This window comes from Phycodurus eques, chromosome 2 (genome assembly GCF_024500275.1).
Source record: "Phycodurus eques isolate BA_2022a chromosome 2, UOR_Pequ_1.1, whole genome shotgun sequence".
NCBI lineage: Eukaryota > Metazoa > Chordata > Actinopteri > Syngnathiformes > Syngnathidae > Phycodurus > Phycodurus eques.
In genome coordinates this window covers 1,960,211-1,983,405 of record NC_084526.1, presented here as the reverse complement: position 1 = coordinate 1,983,405, position 23,195 = coordinate 1,960,211, and the positions used below count along the sequence as shown (strand labels likewise).

Here is a 23,195-nt window from a genome sequence, read left to right as displayed (position 1 = left end):
TTGAAAACAAGAGTGGGATGCAAAGAACAACTGTTGGAGAGAGGAACGAAAATGTTTTTCATTTCATTTCACTTTTTTATTAACTGTTTGTCTTTTTTAAACACTTGTCTGTCATCTTTTACAATATTGAGCAGTGTAGTTCAATAACTTTGATGTTATTAGAGCTTTGATATTTGCTCCCTCCTTCTTCACATTTGCACTCTTTTCTCTTTCCTTGCCATCTCCCTGAGTCACCTGAGCTCGGATTAACAGAATTTAAAAAATTGTACGTACAATTCATTTTCATTCTATTGGCAAGTGTTGCATATGGGAAAAGTATTGTTTTCCAGTCGTTTTGCCGAACCGGTTCAGGTTTGTGAGAAGGGACGCATCTGGTTTCTCGGTTTAGAGGTCCACCTTGCATAAACAATTCTATGTATGCATAACATTTGTGTGAAAAAATGTTGTAGCAGTTCGGATTGGGTGAGGCCCGTCTTCCCTTCAGAGAGATATTTACAACTTCAGAGCGAAGTTGCAGGATGACATTACACGTGAGGACCATGTAAGGATAGGGGACTTGGATAACGCACACAATTCACCACACAAGTGAGGCGAGGGATATAGAGTGAGGAAATTCGACCAAGAGGGGATTGTTTTTGTTTATCTATGAATAATATTCCAATTAAAGTAATTTAGTCATCCCCCAGAGAGTTTTATTTGCTAGTTTTCAAAGGCTTTGTGACTGGTTTATTTGCGAGTTAGGCTTGCCTTTTCGAACCATTTTAGATTTCGGCCGCAAGCCGATGGCAAGTCTTAAATTGTGCACGTTCAAACTAGCATGCTAGCGTTTGAACTACAGTATTCGCTTTCAAAATTGTACCTGACCTCAGGGCACAAATTTAAATTGTGTTTGTTTTGTGTTTGTTCAGATTTCTACATATATATATATATATATATAAAGTATCTCCCTCTTATCACTCAAGTATTCCAGGATGACACACAGGAATTTATACTGTACTTATATTCAAGTGTTCTGGGATCAGTGTGTGGTATATTTATGATACTTTAGACAATTAGTATAGGCAATTGTAAACACTTTTAGGGGCTCGTCAACAGCTCAGTTTTTGCTCTTCGCGGCAGGCTCGGTTCCTATTTCCCTAACCCTCACGTGCAGATGTTAAAGAACATTTGAACTGTTTGAACATTTGAACTGTTGCTAACCAAAACAACAGCGTGACAAAGATACTGGGCACCATCACTGTGTGGGACACATTTAGAGTATATACTTTTACAGCTTACCACACAAAGTCAAAAGTTCTTCTTAAAGCGTCGTTGTTCTTCTCACCAGCACACTTAAGTTGGCACTTATCACAGAACCTTTGATCACACATTGCAACTGAAGGGTTTGTCAGCAGAATGTAATTGTATGTGTTTTGTAAAAGGCGCCCTTTGAGAGAATTGCTTACCACAAATGGAGCAAGAGAAGCGTTTCTCCCCAGTGTGTGTTCTCATGTGTTGAACCAATCCCGAGCGATCGCTGAAATTTAAATTGCAGATGGCACAGGTAAAAGGTTTCTCTCCAGTGTGTGTTCTTGTGTGTGTTATTAAATGTCCCTTTATAGAGAATCTTTTACCACAAAGTGAGCACGCAAAAGGTTTCTCTCCAGTGTGTCTTCTCATGTGTTTACCCAAATTGGAGCGATCACTGAAACTTAAGTTGCAGACTGAACATGCAAACGGTTTCTCTCCAGTGTGTATCCGAGTGTGTTTAACCATTGCTGAATAATCAATGAAACTTTTGTTGCAGACTGAGCAAGAATAGGGTTTGTCTCCAGTGTGTATTCTGGTGTGTGTCGTTAAGTGTGCCTTCTGAGAGAACCTTTTACCACAAACTGAACACATGAATGGTTTATCTCCAGTGTGAATCATCATGTGCACTCTCAAAGTATACTTCGTACCAAACATTTTGTCACATTGAGAACATTTCCAGTGTGTGTTGCCAGTGTGACATGTCGTATCACCTTTAGAGTGTTCATCATCAGTGTCTGGTGAGTGAGAGTGTGATAGTGGAGCAAAGCGGCTGTCCGCTCGTGATCCTTCACAGTGGACTCCATCACCTTCTGTTGTCACCTGTTGACTTGAGCTGCTGCTCGGAGGCTCCGCCCCTCTGTACTCCTCACTCTGACTTTTGTCTTCATCATATTCACTCTTCACAATGACACGAGCAAATGGCAAGTCCAGCAGTTGAAGATGCTCTCCTCTCTCCTCTTCCTCTTTAATGCAGAAGGGATCTGCCTCCTCCTCTTCCCCTTCATATCGGGGGGGCTCTGGCTCCTGCTGCTCCACCCTGGAGTTACACTCCTGCTGCTCAAGAGGAAGATCATCGTCACTGACGTCTGGAGGACACACAAACGAAGAGAGTCAGCCCAGACCAACCAAACGCGAACATTTACAAGCCATCGCAGAATTTCCACCAAATCAGATGGATCTCATTGTTCAAAGGTATCAATTTCCAAGGCATTAAATACACCACGGGGAACAGTTAAGACAGTCATCATCAATAGGAGAAAATATTGCACTACAGTGACAGTACCAAAAACTGCACATCCCTCCAAATTTGATGAAAAGACGAGGAGAAAACTGGTCAGGAACCCCATCGAACATCTGAGGGTGATATGAAGAGGGTAGTGTACAGAAAATAACCTCACAATCTGACCGATTTAGAGCGTTTTTGCGCATCAAATGTATCTATTCAAACACTCAATAAGCACCAGAACAAAGCAATTCCCAGACCTCCTGCAAGGCAGCTGCAGAGGTGCGTGAACGCACGAGAAAACGGAGTTGTCCCTCGCCTTTTCCAAATCGTGTTGAGTTGAATGTGATTAAGTGGACAAACCTGCTCTGTGTGCTTCATCTTGAGGCCTGAAAACGGTGTCCAGTAGTTGACGTTGTCGCTCGTTCTCCTTTTTTGTCCGACAAAGTTCCTCCTCGTACTCTGCTATCGTTCTTGCAAAAACTCCAAATACTTCTTCGATGGCCGCACTTAGTCGCGCGTTCAGCAACGCTCTCAGCATTTCTACTTTACACATTTTCACACGCGAGTGATGTGGTGATAACAAACGCGTCGCTTTTGTAGCAGCTTGCGAGCTAAGCTAACCTTAGCTAGCTAGGGAAACATTTTTAAAAATGCACCTAAATGAGTTGATTAGGGTCCAAAAGTAGTTGGTGACATTGACAGAAATCCGTACGGAATAGCGACCAAACAGATTTGCGACCACAACGAAACGGACTATAAACGCCGTCTCGCGTTTGCTTTCTGCTGCTGGCAGACAAGTCAAGAAAGCTTGCGAACAAGACCGGTCGTTCATTTGAATGCATTAGTGCCTCCCGCAGGTGTGGAGGTGTAATTACACGTTTGACAGGTAACAGTGCTGTAGTATACTGCTGCTGTATTATGGGCTACTCGTGTTTGTTTTAGTGTTTGAACCGCAGAACTTGTTCTGCAAAAACTGTACACGTACGTATGGAAGATACTAACGTGAATTATTAACTAATCATTTGTTTTGACAGACGCCCCTTCCGCATAGCGCCCCACCCCCACCACTCGTGGATTCTGTTTACTGTATGTATGAATTGAAAGTTCAGTGACGTTTGTGCTTCATTCACTTATCCAAAATCGCCGTATGAATGCGAGTCGGGTCATTCAAGTCCGTAACAACGCTGGCAGTGTCATCATGGTGTTGATCATGCTGTTTGGGCTCATCAGGGCACTTCATCTAGTGTTTCCAGAAAACCTCAAGTACACCTCTTGAGTTTTTGAGATCATTATGAACTTGGATGGACCCAAGCTAAATGCAAAGGACCAGCAGCTGAAAATCCAACTTTTTTTCGTAAGGGACAGTCAGGGTGTGTGCTCACAGTCCGAGACTGTCATCGAAGATACTTTTTTAGGACTTAAAATGTGTTAATTCAAGATGCACTAACCTGCGTTGCTATATGAGTGACAAGACTCAAATGTGTTTTATACAACTCCAAAAGAAGCTTCAAAATGTAAGCATGTAAAGTTCAAAATGCATTTCCAAAGAATGTAGTTTTATTTTGTGAGTTTTCAATAAAAACACATTTACCAGATTTTGTGTTGTGTGAAATAAATTGTGGGTGGGAAGAGGTAAATGCTAAAAGAATCTATTTTAGATTAATTATAGTAATTTGAGTAGGACTGATGTGAATCAATTTAGGCCTCTAAATGTACTTATTTTACTGTGGCGTTATTTGATGAAAATGGGTTTGGCTGACTCAACTATATCACATTACGCAGAACTACTAACTTTGAGTTGAAGTCACACAAATGAAATGTATGGAAAACCTGCCCAAAATTTATTTGTGTCATTTTTTTGAGAGTATTCTACTGCAGTAATCATACAACATATACTGTAGAGAAAATATTTCATTCTATGACAAGCTACTATAGCAGAGCAGAGTTTATAAATAAAGTAGTTTATAGCTGTATATGATTCAGTGTATTCAATTGACATTTTTCATTTGCTCATTCGTTTATTCTATAATTCGTCTCTACAGATCACTTTGCTCAATAATGCGTTATCCTTCATGATCGTTTTTGTTATTTCATATAGCCATCTTGTATTTTGTTAACGAAGCATGCATTTGCCAGTGTTGGTGTATTTTGGTTCATTTGTAGTTTCACAACCATGTTATAATCCCTCCCGATAATAGTATGCTTTCCACTTTTCTTTCATGAACACAAATATGCAAGAAAAAGTGCGGTGAGATGACGCCATCTAATAAAGTGTAATTACTGTCAGTCCGTAGTATGTGTGTGTTGGATGAGCGCCTTTATGGGAAGTAGTCTAGTCAGTGATATCAGTTGTTGTTCCTTGCAAACATTATTTTACTTCAATAAACGGCTGCAAGGGTATCGCGACTGTGGCTCTCCTTACTCACGAGAGGGAATTGCAGCACTTTAATTGCTCCATTTTTCACTTCACCCCAGCGGCTGTACACCTGAAGCTCGCTCATAACTCAAATGTTAAATTTTTAAGAGAGAAAACAAAAAATTGGACCAAGCAACAGCTGGTAACTTGAAAAACGCATTGGTACTGGCACTTGCAAGTGCCAGTAGCTGAACCGATACTGAGAGGACATCATCATTTTAAAAACTTTATTTATGTACACTAAACCTCGATATGGTGTGACATTTATGTGTAAAGTTGCTTAAGGACACAGCACATAAACGACAATAATGAGCATTTGTGGCACAACTTGACACACTCTTATCCATATGCATACATCATGTACTGGGTGAGCAGCAATCTTAGTTTTAGTAAACAAATAAAGATTGTAAAACTGTAATCAGGTACCCTGTTTCATGTGATGTGTCACCTGATAATTGTCATCTTATAAAAGTGCACCTGTGAGAGAATCTTTTACCACAAACTAAGCAGATGGTTTCTGCCCAGTGTATGTTCTCATGTGTTGGCCCAAATTTGAATGAACATTAAAACTTTGGTTGTACACAGAGTAGGCAAAATGTTTGCCCCCAGTGTGCGTTTTCTTGTGTTGAATCAATGCCGAACGATCACCGAAACGTTTGTTGCAGAGCGAGCAGGAAAATGGTTTCTCGCCGGTGTGCGTTCTTGTGTGTGTTATCAAATTGGCCTTCTGAGAGAATCTTTTACCGCAGATTGAGCACATGAATGGTTTCTCCCCTGTGTGAACCATCATATGTCTTCTCAAATTCCTCCTGTCACCAAGAGTTCGCCCACATTGAGAGCATTTCCAGTGTTCTTTGCCAACAGCGTGACTTTTCATGTGCCTGGTCAAAGTATACTTGCTCCCAAACGCTTTGTCACATTGAGAGCACTTCCAGTGTGTGTTGTCAGTGTGTGACGTTCTACTGTCACTATCTGACAGCGGAGTTAAGAGGCCGTCTGTTTGTGATTGTCCACAGTGGTCTCCATCGGCTTCTGTTGCCATGCGTTGAGTTGAGCTGCCGCTTGGAGGCTGCAGCCATCTGTTCTGCTCACTTTGATGGTGAAGCCGCTGTGACTGCTGACCTTCATCGTCTTCCCTCTTGAAAGAAACAGCAGTCAATGGCAACTCGGTGATATCGGCCTCCTCCTCTTCCTCTTTAATGTGCAGGGGCTCTGGATCCTGTTGCTCCACCTTGGAGCTCCACTCCTGCTGCTCAAGGGGAAGATCTTCTTCACTGACGTCTACAGGACACAAACACACGTGCTTTATTTAAGTCGAGCTTTGCACAGTTAAGATAAGATAATCCTTGGCTCATTTTTTCCCCAACTCCCCGACTTCACGGGATGAGATTTACAGTATTGGGACCGCGCTGATTTGGCACAGTTCTCGAGGGCAACGGTCCACAATTGAGTTTATTCTTTTGCACCACGAGGGTGTTTCTCGTATATTTTAAACTGCTGGATTCCACTTTCCCCAAGATTGTGCATAATTGGCGATTTAAGCATAATTGACCTCCCTAATACATATTCACAATCTTTACTTGTCGCATTAGCTACCGCTAAGAAAACAATTCTATTAAACTGAAAAAAAAAAAAAAAGCGATTAACATCAATCAGTGGCTAAATCTCATCATAGAATATATTGCGTTAGAAAAAATATCAACAGAATGAAAAAAATCAATGACACACATGTAGTTAGCTGGTCACCTTTCCTCAACAGCTAAATCTAGAGTCTTGATTCCTTTGCCTAGGTAGGGTGCCAGTTGACATTTGACATTAGCAAGACTATTTTCATAAGTGTGAAAGTAAACAATGGAATGATTCTTTGTTGTCGAGGTTGTTGTTTTATTATTATTCTATTCATTTCTTTTTCCTCTTATTTTCACACATTTTAGATCAGTTTGCATGGTGAGAGGACACATGCATGCTGTGGGGATCTTCTCCTCTTGTCCCTGTGTTTGCCGTTCCAGAATCTGTGGGGCGGGACATTTTTCACTTCTTCCTTATTTCTGGGGTGGGGAGCGGGGGGGTACCACTGGGGCGACCTCCTGGGGAGTATTGGCGGTGTGATGGTGACTCGCCCATGTTCCGTGGGTGCTGGTCCACCGCTCTGGCTGCTGGTGGGGGCCCCCTTGTCGCTCCCCGGGCCTGCTTCCTCCTCTTCTCTCAGTTCCTTGCGTCCCGCTGCGGTCGCCTCTTCCTCTTCCCGTGGGGGAGCCGGGCGGTCCCCTGCGGGCTGTGGGGCCTGCTGCGGGGTTCTTTTCCTTGCCTGGTCCGTGCGCCCTGCCCCTCCACCCTGGATTTTAAATGCATCACACACACTCCCCATGTTTTAATGCACCACATACACTTATCTCTGGGGGCGGTGGGCCGTGGCTGGGGGGAGGGGGTGTTTGGCTGTTGGGGAGTAGTGCCTAGCAGCCCTGCCACCACTCCCTCAGATCACTGACCTCTCCAGATTTGAATGCACAACACCACTCAGGGGGACACTGATACACGGGATAGGGCCAATGACTGCCAGTAGGGGACCTGGCAGTCTAGTAACGGGGGGGAGGTGGGTCTCACTTACTTGCATGGCGGTGCTCCTGAGGCCGAACCCCCCGGGCCGGATGACTGCTTGGTGTTGGAGCTGACCTCTCATAGCCCGCGGCTGCTCCTTGGTTCCCCCCCCCTCCCCCCTTATCGTTCCCTTGTCGGGTGCCCCTATTCACCCTCCTTTCCAACAAACAAGGGACACTCTCCCGCCCTCGGGCTGGGCAGGGACTGGCTGCAGTGCGGGCCCTGCGGGTTGGAGAGTCTTGCTCTCCTGGGGGTCGAGGGGTGGGGGCGTGTGTTGGCTAGAGGAGTGTCATTGGGACCCTGCGGCCCCCACCGGGTGGGAGTTGTCGGGGCTCCTCGGTGGGGCTGGCGGACCGCCCTGGGTCCCTCGGTGTGGGACGTATCCCGTCCGCCGGGCTGCTCTCGGGTGGACCACAGGGCCTGATCCCACCCATCGATTGGGTGGGTTCCTCGGCCTCCGCGGTGCGGCCACACCAAATACAGGAGACTTCTATCAGTCTTTGTGCATGTAAAACCGTGTTAATTCACTTGCATGTACCCATAGGCACACACCCCTAGGACTCTTTCACTGGGTGTGGGGTCCCGCAAACAACTCATGAATATGCAAATCGCTTGTGTATCCCCTATTGTCCTGTAGACTTTTATAATTCACATAATTAATCACACCACACTTCAGTTGTACCGCCGGGTTCACGACCCTTGTCCTGTTCTATCTTGTCCTGTCCTTCACTCACGGGGTAGCACTACAGCCCCATACAATACTCATATTGAATGTTTCATTGTTGGAGATAATGTAATTATTTACTTCTCTCGTCCTGTTTACAATTATTGCTTTGTCTTTTGTCTTTGTTTCTTTCTCCCTTCTAGAAACCTTTTTCTGTTCGACTGATCAAGTCTGATTCTCAATAAACCTCATTTACAATACCACAAGGGAAGCTTAAAAACTCCACTTTGACACAATAAAACTGTTCCGGCATGAAAGGAATACAGATTTTCCATTCTGCTTGACCGAACAGCCGAACAGGACAAAAAAAATGAAAGAAAAAAAAATTGGATAAATCGAACATCCACGTACACGTAATGAAAGCGGTGCAGACAAGAGAAACACTACGAAGTGAGAACAAACTGTGGCTAATATATGAACATAAATTGATGAAACGAAATATTATAATTCAGGTTGTAAATGTTGGTCAAAGCTGGATTTGAAACAAGTGAGAGGGGGAAAAAATTAACAAACCTGCTCCGAGTATGTCAGCTTGAGGCCTGAAAACGGCGTCCAGCAGGTGACGTTGTCTCTCGTTCTCCTCTTTTGTTCGGCAAAGTTCCTCCTCGTACTCTGCGATGGTTCTGGCAAAAACTCCGAATATTTCTTCGACGGCCGCACTTAGTCGCTGATTGAGCAGCGCCTTCAGCATTTCTACTTTGCACATTTTTCACCCACTTGCAACTCACTTGCTCACTTCCGCGTCTTTGTTCGCAGCTAGCGAGCTAAAGCTAAGCTTAAACCAACCGGAGAAGCTTCAAAGTGCACCGAGACCGCACGAATTGTACCAGCCAGCCGGTCAGTCAACTTTACTGGCGGAAACGCCGACTGCCTGCCCGGACGTGCTGCGTCGAGGGTTCTTCGTGCGTCGAGTAATCCAACAAGTTTATTAGAAAAACGTTGGACGAGGCTTGTTTTCGGGGCAGTGACGTCATCGCCGACGCAGGCTCATCCCGCTCCTTTGATCTTCAAAGACATCAAAGTGTCGACATGTTGTTTGATGTAGTCGTCCTAGCTAATCACATTTGGAATATGACTATCAAAGACAAATTGAATTCTATCCAAGACACGTGACCAACTGATTCTTTTAATTCGAGTTAGAGATTGCCCTTTTTTAATTTTGGTATTTATTTATTTTTGACTTCCGGTAGACCAGAAACGGTTAATACGTTCTACTGCCTCCGTCAGATGTGGAAGTGTTATTACAATCTTGACATATTTATTTGCAATGCATGTCCACAAATCTTTTTTTTTTAAACTGTTAATCAGATTTGCCGTCCAAGCAGTGACCCACTTGAACACGAGAAAAATGAATAAAATACAAATTCTGAAAAATGTGTGATGACAGTGGTTTTTTTAAAGCGCAAAAACAAGCCATTTGAACATTGTCGTACACTGTGATTCGTTGTAATGACACTCCACGCCTGATGATGATAGTACTGCACCAAAATCCACGAGCTTTTTCTCCTCTACCGGAACTAAATAATAAAAAAAAGACGACGAAACAAAAAGAAAGTACATGAACGCGAGGTTGTTCATTGTGCTCGTTGAACTTCATTTTTATGCTTCTTCGTATATCTTAGCTTGGCAAAATTAGGTAACACATCGCTAAGCAGAGATATAGATAAGTACAAGTGTGTGAGAAAATGTGTAAAGTGGAAATGCTGAGAGCGTTGCTGAATGCGCGACTCGGTGCGGCCGTCGAAGAAGTCGTTGGAGTTTTTCAAAGGACGATCGCAGAGTACGAGGAGGAACTTGGTCGAACGAAAGAGGAGAATGAGAGACAGCGTCGACAACTCGCCGCTGTTTCCTTGCCTCAAGTTGACTTGCACGTAACAGGTTTGGTCACGTCTTTATTGCATTTAAATTTTTATAATTAGCACTACAGTATTCCGAAACAAAAATGCTTTTCACCCTGAAATTCCGTTTTTCAAATGGACTGGTCAACATCTGCAGTCATTAATTTCACGTACTTAAAAAAAAAAAAAAAAAAAAAAACCTTCGAATTTAGTTTTTTTGATTGCTTAAACTTGAGAGTGAGGTGGATCTAGATGGGACAGGTCATTTGAGCCATTCTTTCTGAATTGCCCGGCATATGTGAGGAAAAAAAACACCACATTACAAAACTACAAGCAATCATCACTAAAATGTCTGTACCTCTGCCCACTTCCACCTCTGAAAATATCAGAACGATCGCTCCCATATATTGGATTTTATAGGTTATTTGAAAAACGCTTCAACATCCATAAAATGCAAAATGTGGTCGCGATCGTTCTGATATTTTCAGAGGTTGACATAGCCAATAAGTAGAGATGTCCACAGAATTACTGGCAGTGGTTGATTGCATTTTTGTGACATTAAGCTACGTGAAGTTTTTTCTCTCTATTTCTTCTTGTGTCCTGCAGACAACAGTGACAAATTTCTTCCGCCGGAGCAGCAGGATGACCAGTCCAGGCTGTACCTTGGCTTTTGCCCAAATTCAGCTGGGAGAGAATGCAGTTCCACCGCGATCTTAACGGAGATAAGCAGTAGAGAAAAGGGATGGATGGATGAGCAGCTGAAGTGGAACTTCAGGTTGGAGCAGGAGGAGTTGGAACCCCACCAAGTTAAAGAGATAGACTTGACTGCCGATATCACCAAATGTCCACTGACTGGTGTCCCTGTGAAGACTGAAGACAGTGGTCCGAGGTTGCAGCTTCATCCCGGTCAAAGTGAGGAAAAAAGATGGGCGGAACTTCCTAGCAGCAACTCAAGGCAACACATGACAACAGAAGGTTATGGAGACCACTGTGGAGGATTACAAGCCGAGAGCCTCTTAGCTTCACGATCAGATCGTGACAATAGAACGCCGTACTCTAAAGGTGATATGACGTGTGGGGAAACGTTTGTTGCCAAGAAAATGTGGAGAAGAAACAACGTGCTCCACACAGGAAACAAACCTTTCAGCTTCTCTGATTATAAAATAGTCTGTACAAAAGAACGTTTGATCACAGACACAACAGCGTACACTGGAGGGAAATCACATTTCCTCTTCCACTTACTATAATTAACACTACATTATGACAAAAAATATTTTTCACCCTAAAGGTTCGTGAGTAGGCAGCACGTTGTACAAGTGGTTATCCCGCCAGCCCCTCAGTTCTCAAGTTTGGTGTTCAAATCACGGCCACAGAGTGGCAACGGCAGTCTTGACGTTATTTTTGCATTAACTCATGAACTAATTTATCAATCAATTAAATAATGCAATTCATCTTGGATGTAAAGTATAGCTTTTCTTGTGACCATTGGTTTTTCATAATGTTTCAAGATGAATTGTGAGATCCATTAAGGGCACTATGTAGGATATAACCCGTAACCACTACACATTCGAACAGCATTCAAAAATGGCTAACTCACGTTGAAGTGAACGCCCACGATAGGGCCCGAGCGCGAGAAATTGCAATTGCCCATAAAAGCATCAAAGCACTATTTGCAGTGGTATGTTTAAATGAACCCCCCCCCCCAAAAAAAAAAATTAAAAAATTGGCGAGTAGGGCAAATTCAGGGCATTGTATAGTGGCTAGAGCGTGGTTCCGAACAGACACCGATACTTATATGTTGGGCAGGCTAATGTTGTAAGATGAGTTTTAAATATTAAAAAGTGCTTTGGGATCATAGGTTTCAGTATATTTATGGTTAAAAGTAGTACTATAGCCAAGTCAAAACGTTTTTAGGGGGACTCCCAATTTGCAGCAGGGCTCGGTCCCGATCCCCTGTGGGGGGGGTCACTGGGTAGTCAGTAGGGAAGGGTATGCTGGGAGTTACAAGTGTAGTGAATGTAAACCGGGGAAAGGTGTACAATGCTGAGCATGATTGTGATCCACCCAAACCATGTGTGTTCTCCTTGCAGACGAAAATGAAGAACATCTTGCCCCAGAGCAGCAGGATGACCAGTCCAGGGTGTATCCCGCCTTTAGCCAAAAGTCTGCTGGGACAGGCTGTGACTCACCCACCACCTTTATGAGGATAAGTGGTATAGAAAATGGGTGGATGGGTGAGCAGCAGAAGTGGAACTTCGGGTTGGGGCAAGAGGAGCCAGAGACACCCCACGTCAAAGAGGAAGAGAACGCTACCGTTATCACCAACTGTTCGCTGACCAGTGTCGCTTTGAAGACAAACGATAATGACGACAAGGGTCTGAGGTCCCAGCTTCATCCCAGGCAAAGTGAGGAGAACAGATGGGCCGAGCCCCCGGGCAGCAGCTCAACGCAATGCATGAAAACAGAAGACGATGGAGACCGATGTGGAGGCTCACGAGGGGACGGCCTCTTAACTCCGGTCTCGCTTGACACTGTTGATGAACACTCTCAAGGTGATGTGACCTGCCACAACGACAACACACACTGGAAATGTTCTCAGTGTGGGGAAACTTTTGGTGCCAAGAAAAATCTAAGAAGACACATGATGCTCCACACGGGAGACCAGCCTCTCCGTTTCTCTCATTCCAAAATAGTCTCTACAAAGGGACATTTGATAACGCATGCAAAAGCACACACTGGAAAGAAACCACATTTCTCTATTCGTGATCATTCAGCATCGATTAATGGCAAGAAAAAAAACAATGGTGGTGAGAAACCATTTAAGTGCTCAGTGTGCAGTCAAACATTTTCACAAAAGCCAAATTTGAAGACACACATGAGAATACACACTGGAGAGAAGCCTTTTGCCTGCTCAGTGTGTGATGCTAGATTCACTCAAAAGATTAGTTTAACACATCACCTCAGAACACACACCGGTGAGAGACCATTTTCCTGCTCTGTGTGCAAAAGTAGTTTTGCTTGTCCTGGGACACTTTGGAGGCACATGAAATTGCACACTCGAGTCAAACCATTTGTCTGTCCGAATTGTGGTCAAAGATTTACTCGGAAAGATTATCTTAACAGACACAAGTGTGCTGGTGTCGCTGATAATGTTGGGATTCACTGGCCTGATTTTGGTGCAGCCAGTGCCGGTTCAGTTCCCACTCAGTGACACTTTGAATGTTTGTCACCACGATTGTGATTAGCGGTTAAGGAAATAAAATGGAAGTGTCCTGGTAAGAAATGAAACTTTAGGATTTTAAATAATCTGAATACTTTGAGCGAGCCGAGTCAGTAGTACGTCTGCCTCACAGTTCTGAGGTTCTGGGTTTGAATCTCAGCTCCAGTCTTTTTGTGTGGGGTTCTCCCTGTCCTTGCATGGGATTTACATAATTTACCTTTTTTTTTTTTTAATGGTTTGTATACAAATACTGTAGTTATGTCTCTGAAGTGCCTGTCCACCCATCAAGTGTGAAATTAAAAAAAAATCCAAGTGAATCCTTTGTTATTTACATATTTCTGAAACTGTGTGAGTGACAATAACTGCCCCTCACCAAGTTTCTCTGCTTATGACTGGGCACCTGGAGAAGTACAAAGAGCCAGAAGCCACGGTTGGACGACACTGTTTGATACTACGGGTCTGTCTCCGTCAAGTGGATGTGTGTCTCTGTTTTTATGACGTGTCTTGTTCCAATGACGTCTTGGGATGAGATTTACAAAATTCGTTATATTGTAGAAATACATTGTATCCCACAGATATGTCAGGGGATCTATATATATATATATAAACACACGCAAAACCACAAATACCTGTAACTATAGTAGAACGTGAAATGCTCAGTCAGGGAAGCATCAGTCATGTAATTTTAAGGTTTTTATTTCGAGCCCCATCATGAACCGTGTCATTTGTTACTCATACTTTTATCTATAAACATTTACCTTCATCTGTTCCAACCAGGAAAGCATTTATGCACGCTAGTATCATCTGTTTGTTGAGATTATTTTCCAAATGTGGAGAAATTGTGAGCAAAAAACAACAACAACAAAAAACAACAATATGGTTCAATCCAAAAACTTTTGAAAAAGAATGCACCTCTAAAATCCACTATTCCATAGTAATAGAATTAAACCCAAACTATGACATTTTCCCCCAGAACATTCTCATCAAAAACACAATGTAGACTTTCACCAATGTTTGCACTTTTAAATAGAATGCAATATTCAATCTTAGTGTGTGAGTGAACACACACTAAGATTGAATATTACGTTCTATTGCACTGTATTTTCACCTGTGAAGACAGTATTTCATCACTACACGGCGATCAAGTATGTGCAAATCTTTGCATCCAACAAAACTCAACGCAGGTCTGCTTACCTTTTGGATTTGACATGATAGATTCTTAAACAGTGTAGTCCAACCATGGTTTCTGGATCTTCACCTAGCCCGGCTTCAAGTCACAGGTGTAGAAATGCAAAAGGGCTCTCTCATAGACACATTTTCAGAAACAGCTAAAGCAAGATTTATATGGTTGTTTTTTCACACTTGACGAGTGGACAGGCACGTCAGACAAAACTACAGTATTTGCATACAATCCATTCAATAAAATTCCCTTTCACATAATTAGACCCCTTTCAAAAAATAAAGCATGAAGCTTATTTAAACTTATTTACAGGGTTGTGACACACGACTTTCCCACTAGTCATCTTGGCCGTCTTTTTTCCTGCCTTGTCCTATGATGATGCTAATCATGTGGGGTTGAGGGTTGACGTCTACGCCAAAGATTCCAGCGTCCGAGGTCGTACCAGAGGCGTAACAGCACTAGTGTTTAGTTAGAGTGCAACGTTTAACACACGAGACTCAGTGGCTTCTTTCCTTTGTGTCAACGCCGCCACGCATCGAACTACAGTCAAACCTTGGTTCAGCATTTTTATATTTTCCCAGACTCGGTTTACGAACTGAGTGGCCACAAAGTCAGTCTCTCAAAGTCCATCCATCCATTTTCTGTTGTGCTATCCTCATTAGGGTCGCAGGTGAGCTGTGGCCTAATCCAATTGACTTTCATCACATCACATACCGGTCACACAAGAAGAATATGCAAACTACATATGAGATATTTTTGTCGCACAAACTGTCACTGAACAATTTATCACCAGTGTGTCCTCATGTGCTTTTTCAACGTGCATTGAACAGAAAATCCTTGACCACAATTTGGGCACACAAATGGTTTCGCACCATTGTGTGTTCTCATGTGCCTCATAAGTGAGGCAGGATGTGCAAAACCTTTCTTACACACCGAGCAGGAGAACGGTCTCTCACCGGTATGTGTTCTGTTGTGATGTATTAAAGTAATCTTTTGAGTGAATCGTAGACCGCAAACTGAGCAGGCAAAAGGTCTCTCTCCAGTGTGTATTCTCATGTGGGTCATCATATTTTGTTTTTGTGAAAATGTTTGACTGCATACTGAGCACTTAAACAGTTTCTCACCAGTGTGTGTTTTCTTACCATTAATCATAGGTGAATGATCACTAAAAGAGGAATGTGGTTTATCTCCAGTGTGTGCTTTTGTAATTGTTGTTAAATGTCCCTTTGTAGAGACTATTTTGGAATGAGAAAAACTGACAGGCTGGTCTCCCGTGTGGAGCACCATGTGTCTTCTTAGATTTTTCTTGGCACCAAAGGTTTCCCCACACTGAGAACATTTCCAGTGTGTGTTGTCGGTGTGGCACGTCACATCACCTTGAGAGTGTTCATCAACAGTGTCAAGCGAGACCGGAGCTAAGAGGCCGTCCGCTCGTGATCCTCCACATCGGCCTCCATCGTCTTCGGTTTTCATGGGTTGCGTTGAGCTGCTGCTCGAGGGCTCGGCCCATCTGTTCTCCACACTTTGCCTGGGATGAAGCTGGGACCTCAGACCGTTGCCGTCATTATCGTTTGTCTTCAAAGCGACACTGGTCAGCGGACAGTTGGTGATAACGGTAGCGTTCTCTTCCTCTTTCACGTGGGGTGTCTCTGGCTCCTCTTGCGCCAACCCGAAGTTCTCCTTCTGCTGCTCACCCATCCACCCATTTTCCATACCACTTATCCTCGAAAAGGTGGTGGGTGAGTTACAGCCTGTCCCAGCTGACTTTGGGCTAAAGGCGGGATACACCCTGGACTGGTCGTTCTGCTGCTCTGGGGGAAGATGTTCTTCATTTTCGTCTGCACGGAGAACACACATGGGTTGGGTGGATCACAATCATGCTCAGCAACGTGTAACTTTCTCCTGTATAGTGACTCTCCGCATTCTCTCTCTCTTCACATTTCCAATGTTTTGGACACTTAATCTTCCATTTTTATGCTCTTCTAAAACCGCAGATAAAAAGGAGCGAGGTGAAGAGACAATACGCTGCCACACTGAAGGCACACAGGATAATTTCTTCAAAGCAAAGATGTAGCTATCAAGTGTGTAGATGCTGTCCGTTCATTCTAAAAATGTGGTACAAATGAAAGGCAAAAATTAACTATCGTCCGAAAAGCGAGTCCAATTTTTTTTGTACAAATCGTTGTTGGTCAGTCCCCATGTGGATCTGAAACCCCACACAAGAACATGCAAAATCCCCAAATGAATGCGGTAGCCGAGATTCGAACCCCCAACCTGAGAACTGTTTGGCAGACGATCTAACCACAAGCACGCCATGCTGCCTACAATATGAAAATTGACCTTTATGGCATGAAGCAATTTTTGGGCATGCTGCAGTGTTCATTTTGAATCAAGACGAGAACAAACCTGTTTTGCGTAAGTCAACTTGAGGCATGGAAACAGCTGCGAGTTGTTGACGTTGTCTCTCATTCTCCTCTTTAGTTCGATAAAGTTCCTCCTCGTACTCTGCTATCGTTCTTTGAAACGCTGTAAATATTTCTTCGACGGCAGCACTCAGCCGTGCATTCAGCAACGCTTTGAGCTTTTCCGCTTTACACATTTTCACACGATAAACACAATACTTTATGATCTCTGCAACGCAAACTGTTGCTAACTTACGTGTAGCTTAGCTTGCCGCTGGCGAGCTAGAATAGCTGAGAAGAAACTGAAAAATGCACCGGGACGACTTTAGCCGGACGCAAATAATTGTACTACTCTGCTGGCTGCGTTAACTTAAAACACAAAAACATCGAGATGAACAACCTCGCGTCGTACTGCTAACGTTTTGCCTTGCGTTTTTTTACACAACTTCCGGTAGAGACAACGGTCGTAATCACTTGCGCTACAGTACTGCCATCAGCAGGCGTGGAGTGTCATTACACGCTCCACCATCATCTTGTTCTGTATGAACGGTCGGAATTTTATAAAATTAAATCTAGTCATCTAAACTATGACAAAAACGGATGGAATGTGTTGCATGTTGGTATTTGGTAATTAATAAATATAGCATAATTATGCTGCAGGAATGCAGTCTTTGTAGAACTAGAGGAAAGATAAAATAACGTGTGCAAAATCAAGTGATATTATGGCGCCATTTTCTTAGTCCCAGCATTCTGCAAATAATTGAATAAAAATATCTGTCTCTGCACCCTCAATAGCTGTAGAAAACTCATATTACATCGATCCACGACACACATTACAATATTGTATATCATATTACAATCAATATTTTGCAAAAGTATAGCTTAGTTATTGCAAGTCTGAAATTCACCACCTCAAGAAATTACAATATTTTATTAGACACCATCCAAAAATATTTTTCTTATACATAGAAATTAGGTGACAGGCACTGTGCCCTAGTGGTTAGCACGCTTGCATCAAGGTTCTGAGGTTGATGATTCAAATCTCAGCACCTTTCTGTGTGGAGTTAACATGTTCTCCTCGTGCTTGTGAGACTTACACACATTTTTTTGTTTTTTGGGAGGGGGGGTGAATTTCTGTGTGATTGGTGTAGAACTTAGCACGTGATGTGGGACGATTTATTTCAAAGTTTTGTCTTCTTTCGGGCCACATAAAAATCCTTACACTGTAACGAAATCATCGTAAAACATTGTTTAATGAAACACACACTTTGTATAGAACGACATTCAGCTCCAACACAGGAATTATTCAACATCAACACTATTTACTCATCTCTGTTGTCACGTCAACTAGTCAAAGTGTGCTCATGTTGTTACAGTCTTGGGTAGTCTGGTGTGTGAGCCTTGGCCACCTGGGGGCAGTATAATGCAAATATAACTCAAGGATTTACATGGAGACGGTTTCATAGTGGACAAAGAATATATGCCTGTGAGTATTATATTGTCTGTCTACATGTGTTGCTCCGCTGTTTGTGTTCAAATAGCCATTGCTTAAATGGTTATGACTACCGCAACATCAGAGCCATTTCCATTAGCCTGTTTGTTGTGTTTTGCATCGTGTGTTAGCAATGTGCTAGCAGACATTCGTAAGATATGTGGTTTGGTTAAATACACAATGTGTAATTGCGTTTATGTTTAGTTTGACAGTAAACCTCAAGAGGGTGCTGCACGAAACAGCTTGAAGCCCCTTTTTTGAAGAATTCTTCACTACCTGCCAAAGTGGTGCTCGTTGTGAAGTGAGTTGACTTCACTGCCACCATAGAGCCCTCGTCTCACACGTGTTTACTCTCAAGTCAAAGCAAAAAAATCTGCCGAACGACATCTGGTGATCTCAAAATGCATTGTGAGATACATTGAGGGCACTAATAACATATATATCACTACACATTCCAAAAGTAGTACAAAACAGCCAACTTTATATACGTTTATGTAGTGGATCGGGAGTGATTTCAAACACAGCGTTATTATAGTTCATGACTTTTAAAGATTATTTTGCAGCTTCATTTCTTAGCATTACACTTGTGTTTGTTCAGGTTGTCCTTCCGTGTGAATTTTTTATCACATACACTACAGCTGAACACTTTGTCACCCGTGTGTGTTCTTTGGTGCCGAGTACATGTTGAATAAGCACTAAAACTTTTGTTACAGACTAAGCAAGAAAAAGGTTTTTCACCAGTGTGCGTTCTTGTGTGTACCTTCAAAAATGCCTTTTGAGAGAACTTTTTACCACACACTGAACAGGGGAATGGTTTCTCACCAGTGTGTGTTCTCATGTGCACTTTCAAATATTCTTTTTGACTTAATCTCATACCACAAACTGTGCAGGAAAAAGGTTTTTCTCCTGTGTGCGTTCGCGTGTGTTTGATCAAATGTACCTTTTGATTGAATCTTTTACCACAAAATGAGCAATTGAAGGTTTTCTCTCCTTTGTGAATCATCATGTGCCTTTTGAGAGTAGCCGTGTTGATGAAACTTTTGTCACACTGAGAGCATTTAAAGTGCGTGTTGTCGGCGGGACACGTCCTAACACCTTTAGAGTGTTTGTCATCGTCAGTGTCCGGAGAATGTGATTCTGTGTTGTTGCTATCTGACAGTGGAGCTAAGAGGCTGTCTTCTTGTGATCCTCCACGGTGGTCTCTATCATGTTTTGTTGTCGCGTGTTGACTTGAGCAGCCGCTCGGAGGCTTCTCCCCTCTGTTCTCATCACTTTGACTGGGATGAAGCTGTGACCAATGCGCGTTGTCTTCATCATTTTCAATGTTTGCAATGGCATCCGTCACTGTAACGTTGGCGATATCGGCCTGTTCCTTTTCCTCTTTAATGTAAAGAGGCTCTTCCTCTTTAATGTTGGGGGGCTCTCGCTGCTGTTGTTCCATACTGAAGCTCCACCCCTGGTGCTCAGGATGAAGCTCTTCTTCACTGATGTCTGCAGGACACAAGAAGTTGTCTTCTGAAGTCAAGCTTCCCTCAGTCAAGATCAACTTGGAGTATAAAGGACTGATTATTTATTTATTTATTTATTTGACTCGATTTTTCTAACGGTAAATATTATCAGTGTAAGCTACTGTAATTGGTTAAGCATGCATAAGTATGGCCTACACACGTCAGGGATTGGCACGGTTTTATTGCTGGGTGAAAGTCAAGGAAGGACGTGAAGGGGTTGTAATAGATAACTTGTGAAAATCATAACATCTGTTTGGGCAAGAAGTGTGTTTTTGAATAATGCAAAGAATAATGTAAAGTAAAAGCAAAGGTGAGACATTTTTACGTTTCAGGACAAAAGCGGGGAGAATAATACATCCATATAATTTTGGTGCAGGATAACATGTGACTGTTACTCAGCACTGGCATTAAAATAAACAACAATAATAAGTTACTAACCTTACCTGTATGGTGGAACGCAACCTGAGGCTTGAAAACAGCGTCCAGTAGTTGACGTTGTCTTTCGTTCTCCTCTTTAGTTCGGCAAAGCTCCTCCTCGTACTCTGCTATCGTTCTTGCAAACACTACAAACACTTCTTCAACTGCCGCACTTAGTCGCTGATTTAACAACGCTCTCAATATTTCCACTTTACACATTTTCACACGATAATCACAGCAATTTACACTCACACTTGATCGCCTCTTCTTAGCGATGCGTTGCTAACTTCCGCGTCTCGCTCTTCACAGCTAGCACACACACACAAAAAGGAAGCTAAGCTAAGCTAGCCACAAGAGAAGTGTATTCTTTCTTTATTCTGGCAGGAACAATTTCGCCCTGATTTACGGCAGATATTTTGATAATAAAGCACAAAAGTCGCAACGAACCACCAAACGCCTTGCTAAGTTCGGCTTTACTTTTTTCTTTTTTTTTTACTTCCGGGAAAAAAAAACATTACACCTAGTGCATTACTGCCTCTATCAGGTGTGGAGTGTCATTACACGCTTGACCTACATTTTTGAATGTGTGATGCCTGAATGTATGACAAGCATCCATATGCACACAAGGCTCCGAATTCAGTACATCACTCATGAAAAAAGCTTAGTGTTTCAGGATGAACCTAAAATGCACTATAACCTTCAAAGTGGAACTTAACTTGAGATTCTCTAAATTTGTGAATGCCCAGCCATTCTTGTACTTTTTTACAGTTCTATAACAAGGAGCTGAACGGCAAAATTAACACCTGTTTGGTGGTAAGGATACTGCGAACATATTCTCATTTGCAATGCCAACCTTGCTGCAGAGTTGAGTAAAATTGTAGCTGACATCCTTACAAATAAATAAATCAATAAATGTGATACGTGGGTGGCGTTGAACAGTGACTCCCAACCACCGTGCCATGTGAAATTATCCTATTTTATCTAATTGGGCCAAACATTATTCATTTACTACAAATAATATTTTTTTTCTGCGAATAACAGAGAACAATTAAATTCTCTTCTGGAAGCTTTCAGAATGTATCATCATGCTGAGTGTTCACCTGTTGACATTCACACAACAGAATAATAGGTTTGTGTTTAACTAAACAGGCCCAGATTTCACAGTAAGCCAATTTGTGAGTAAAGTGCTGAGAACATTATTATTTCAGTATATTTATGTGACTTTTTTTTCAACTGTGTGCTGTAAGAGTTTCTTTTTAAATGTAAAATATGCACTTTGGCTTAATGAAGTTGGAAAACACTGGTGTAAAATGGTCAGGCGTGGGATGATTTACTTATCTCACAGCTTTCTCCTCTTCGGGCTCACAAGTCCTCAAACAGTAATGGTAGCATAATAAAACACTACAAGGTCATTTTCCTCCTCACATCCACATTTCTGAATGAAACAGACCAAATGTGTTGTTACAGTTTTTTTATTTAAAGTCCCGCAGCTTCATTTCTTCCCAACACACTCATGTTTGCTCAGATTGTGCTCATGAGGGAAGTGTCTACCACACACATTGCAACTAAACACTGTCTCGCAAGCGTGGGATCTTTGGTGTCTAAGAAATGATGAACGACCACTAAAACGTTTGTGACAGACTACGCATTCAAAAGGTGTGTCCTCTCATGTGTACTTTCAAAAACTCTTTATGAGCGAATGTTTTCCTACACGCAGAGCAGGGGAACGGTTTCTCCCCAGTGTGTGTCCGCGTGTGCATTTTCAAATATTCCTTTTGACTTAATCTCACGCCACAAACAGAGCAGGAAAAAAGGGCAGCAAAAACCAAGTGATTCTTTTATATTTATATTGGCGTCAATAAGATCCCACTTGACCAAAGTAATGCAAGTACAACTAAGTGCAATACTGCCCCCGTAAGGTGTGGAGTGTCTTTACACACCTCTGACAGCAAGCACGGCCTCCGCTTGACGAAACATGATCAGAAGCACTGTCCTACATTTACTACATACGTTCGAATATTTGTGCATTAAATTGGATGAATTCATTCCCAACAGTCTATTGTATTCATTTGTTAGTGTTTCTCTTGCTTTTACTGCGTCAATGTAACGATGTGGACGTTAGATTGTGTTGTCCAATCAGATTTCAGGTTTTATGTGTCGATCTACCCTGGGCCTTCAAATCGTTAGTGCTACTGGCCCATGTAACTTGAACTATATGAAGGATGGTAATGTTTCTTTAACCAATCACAGTTCAAATTATTCCATCCTCTTATTGGTTGGTCAGAGCAAGCCAAGTTCCAATAGCAAAACAGATCTCAGATCTCAGCATCTCTGGTGGGAATGATAAATATTATATCAGTATATATATTTTTTTGATCATGTTGTCTGGTATATGTGGCACAGTTGCGTGCTGTTATATTTCATTATTGTATAATATTGATAATTTCTATGATTGCAACATGATAGTGGTGGTATTAAGAGGTGAATTAAGTTGGGTAGACTTGACTCTACAAAAGGTCCAGGTACAATATGCCCGGGCAACCTGGTCCAAAATGTTTATTTCATTCTTATTAGTTTATTATTATGTTTAACAGCTTAAATTTTTCAAGATCCAGAATTTGATTAGCTGTGAAGCATGCTCTGCTAAGGTTGAAGAAACATTTCCCATCAACTAGTCAGAGTGCTCATTTTGTAACAAAGTCTTCAAAGTTTATTTAAAGTACCGTATTTCTTACCATCACACTTACGTTTTTGAAGATTGTGCTTACGAGCGCATGTTTTATCACACACACCGCACCCGAACCTTTTCTCACCTGCGTGTGTTCTTTTGTGTGCTGTCAAATTGTGAATGTTTTAGAGCACACTGAGCAGGAAAATGGTTTCCC

General features: G+C 42.4%; 4 protein-coding genes across 11 annotated transcripts; 1 reads left to right on the top strand and 3 right to left on the bottom strand.

The window, feature by feature from the left end:
* Positions 1 to 95: 95 nt before the first annotated feature.
* Positions 96 to 3,326, bottom strand: LOC133418021 (gastrula zinc finger protein XlCGF8.2DB-like). 5 transcript variants are annotated; one of them, XM_061706369.1, is made up of 4 exons: positions 2,876 to 3,326; positions 2,001 to 2,375; positions 1,446 to 1,516; positions 1,305 to 1,356 (listed from the first exon to the last, which is right to left on the bottom strand). In XM_061706369.1, the coding sequence occupies exons 1-3, from the start codon at positions 3,066 to 3,068 to the stop codon at positions 1,488 to 1,490; spliced, it is 597 nt and encodes a 198-aa protein (XP_061562353.1). In that variant the 5' UTR covers positions 3,069 to 3,326; the 3' UTR covers positions 1,305 to 1,356; positions 1,446 to 1,487. The 5 variants fall into 5 exon arrangements, with proteins under 5 accessions (XP_061562325.1, XP_061562335.1, XP_061562317.1 ...); XM_061706341.1 differs by having other exon boundaries at positions 96 to 1,356; positions 1,446 to 2,375; XM_061706351.1 differs by adding an exon at positions 2,573 to 2,643 and having other exon boundaries at positions 96 to 2,375; positions 2,876 to 2,967.
* A 1,849-nt stretch (positions 3,327 to 5,175) lies between these two features.
* LOC133418227 (zinc finger protein 22-like) lies at positions 5,176 to 9,433 on the bottom strand. The gene is made up of 2 exons (XM_061706707.1): positions 8,767 to 9,433; positions 5,176 to 6,212 (listed from the first exon to the last, which is right to left on the bottom strand). The coding sequence occupies exons 1-2, from the start codon at positions 8,957 to 8,959 to the stop codon at positions 5,434 to 5,436; spliced, it is 972 nt and encodes a 323-aa protein (XP_061562691.1). The 5' UTR covers positions 8,960 to 9,433; the 3' UTR covers positions 5,176 to 5,433.
* On the top strand, positions 8,905 to 14,690 carry LOC133417530 (zinc finger and SCAN domain-containing protein 2-like). 2 transcript variants are annotated; one of them, XM_061705267.1, is made up of 3 exons: positions 8,905 to 10,131; positions 10,698 to 11,003; positions 12,182 to 14,690. In XM_061705267.1, exons 1-3 carry the CDS (start codon positions 9,939 to 9,941, stop codon positions 13,300 to 13,302), a joined length of 1,620 nt encoding a protein of 539 aa, XP_061561251.1. In that variant the 5' UTR covers positions 8,905 to 9,938; the 3' UTR covers positions 13,303 to 14,690. The 2 variants fall into 2 exon arrangements, with proteins under 2 accessions (XP_061561251.1, XP_061561243.1); XM_061705259.1 differs by having other exon boundaries at positions 10,698 to 11,153.
* On the bottom strand, positions 13,882 to 20,796 carry LOC133417985 (zinc finger protein 501-like). Of its 3 annotated transcripts, none has more exons than XM_061706282.1 (2): positions 16,898 to 17,328; positions 13,882 to 16,329 (listed from the first exon to the last, which is right to left on the bottom strand). In XM_061706282.1, the coding sequence occupies exons 1-2, from the start codon at positions 17,088 to 17,090 to the stop codon at positions 15,278 to 15,280; spliced, it is 1,245 nt and encodes a 414-aa protein (XP_061562266.1). In that variant the 5' UTR covers positions 17,091 to 17,328; the 3' UTR covers positions 13,882 to 15,277. The 3 variants fall into 3 exon arrangements, with proteins under 3 accessions (XP_061562266.1, XP_061562274.1, XP_061562282.1); XM_061706290.1 differs by lacking the exon at positions 16,898 to 17,328 and adding an exon at positions 20,337 to 20,796 and having other exon boundaries at positions 13,884 to 16,329; XM_061706298.1 differs by lacking the exons at positions 13,882 to 16,329; positions 16,898 to 17,328 and adding exons at positions 17,853 to 19,876; positions 20,337 to 20,796.
* Between the last annotated feature and the right edge of the window lie 2,399 nt (positions 20,797 to 23,195).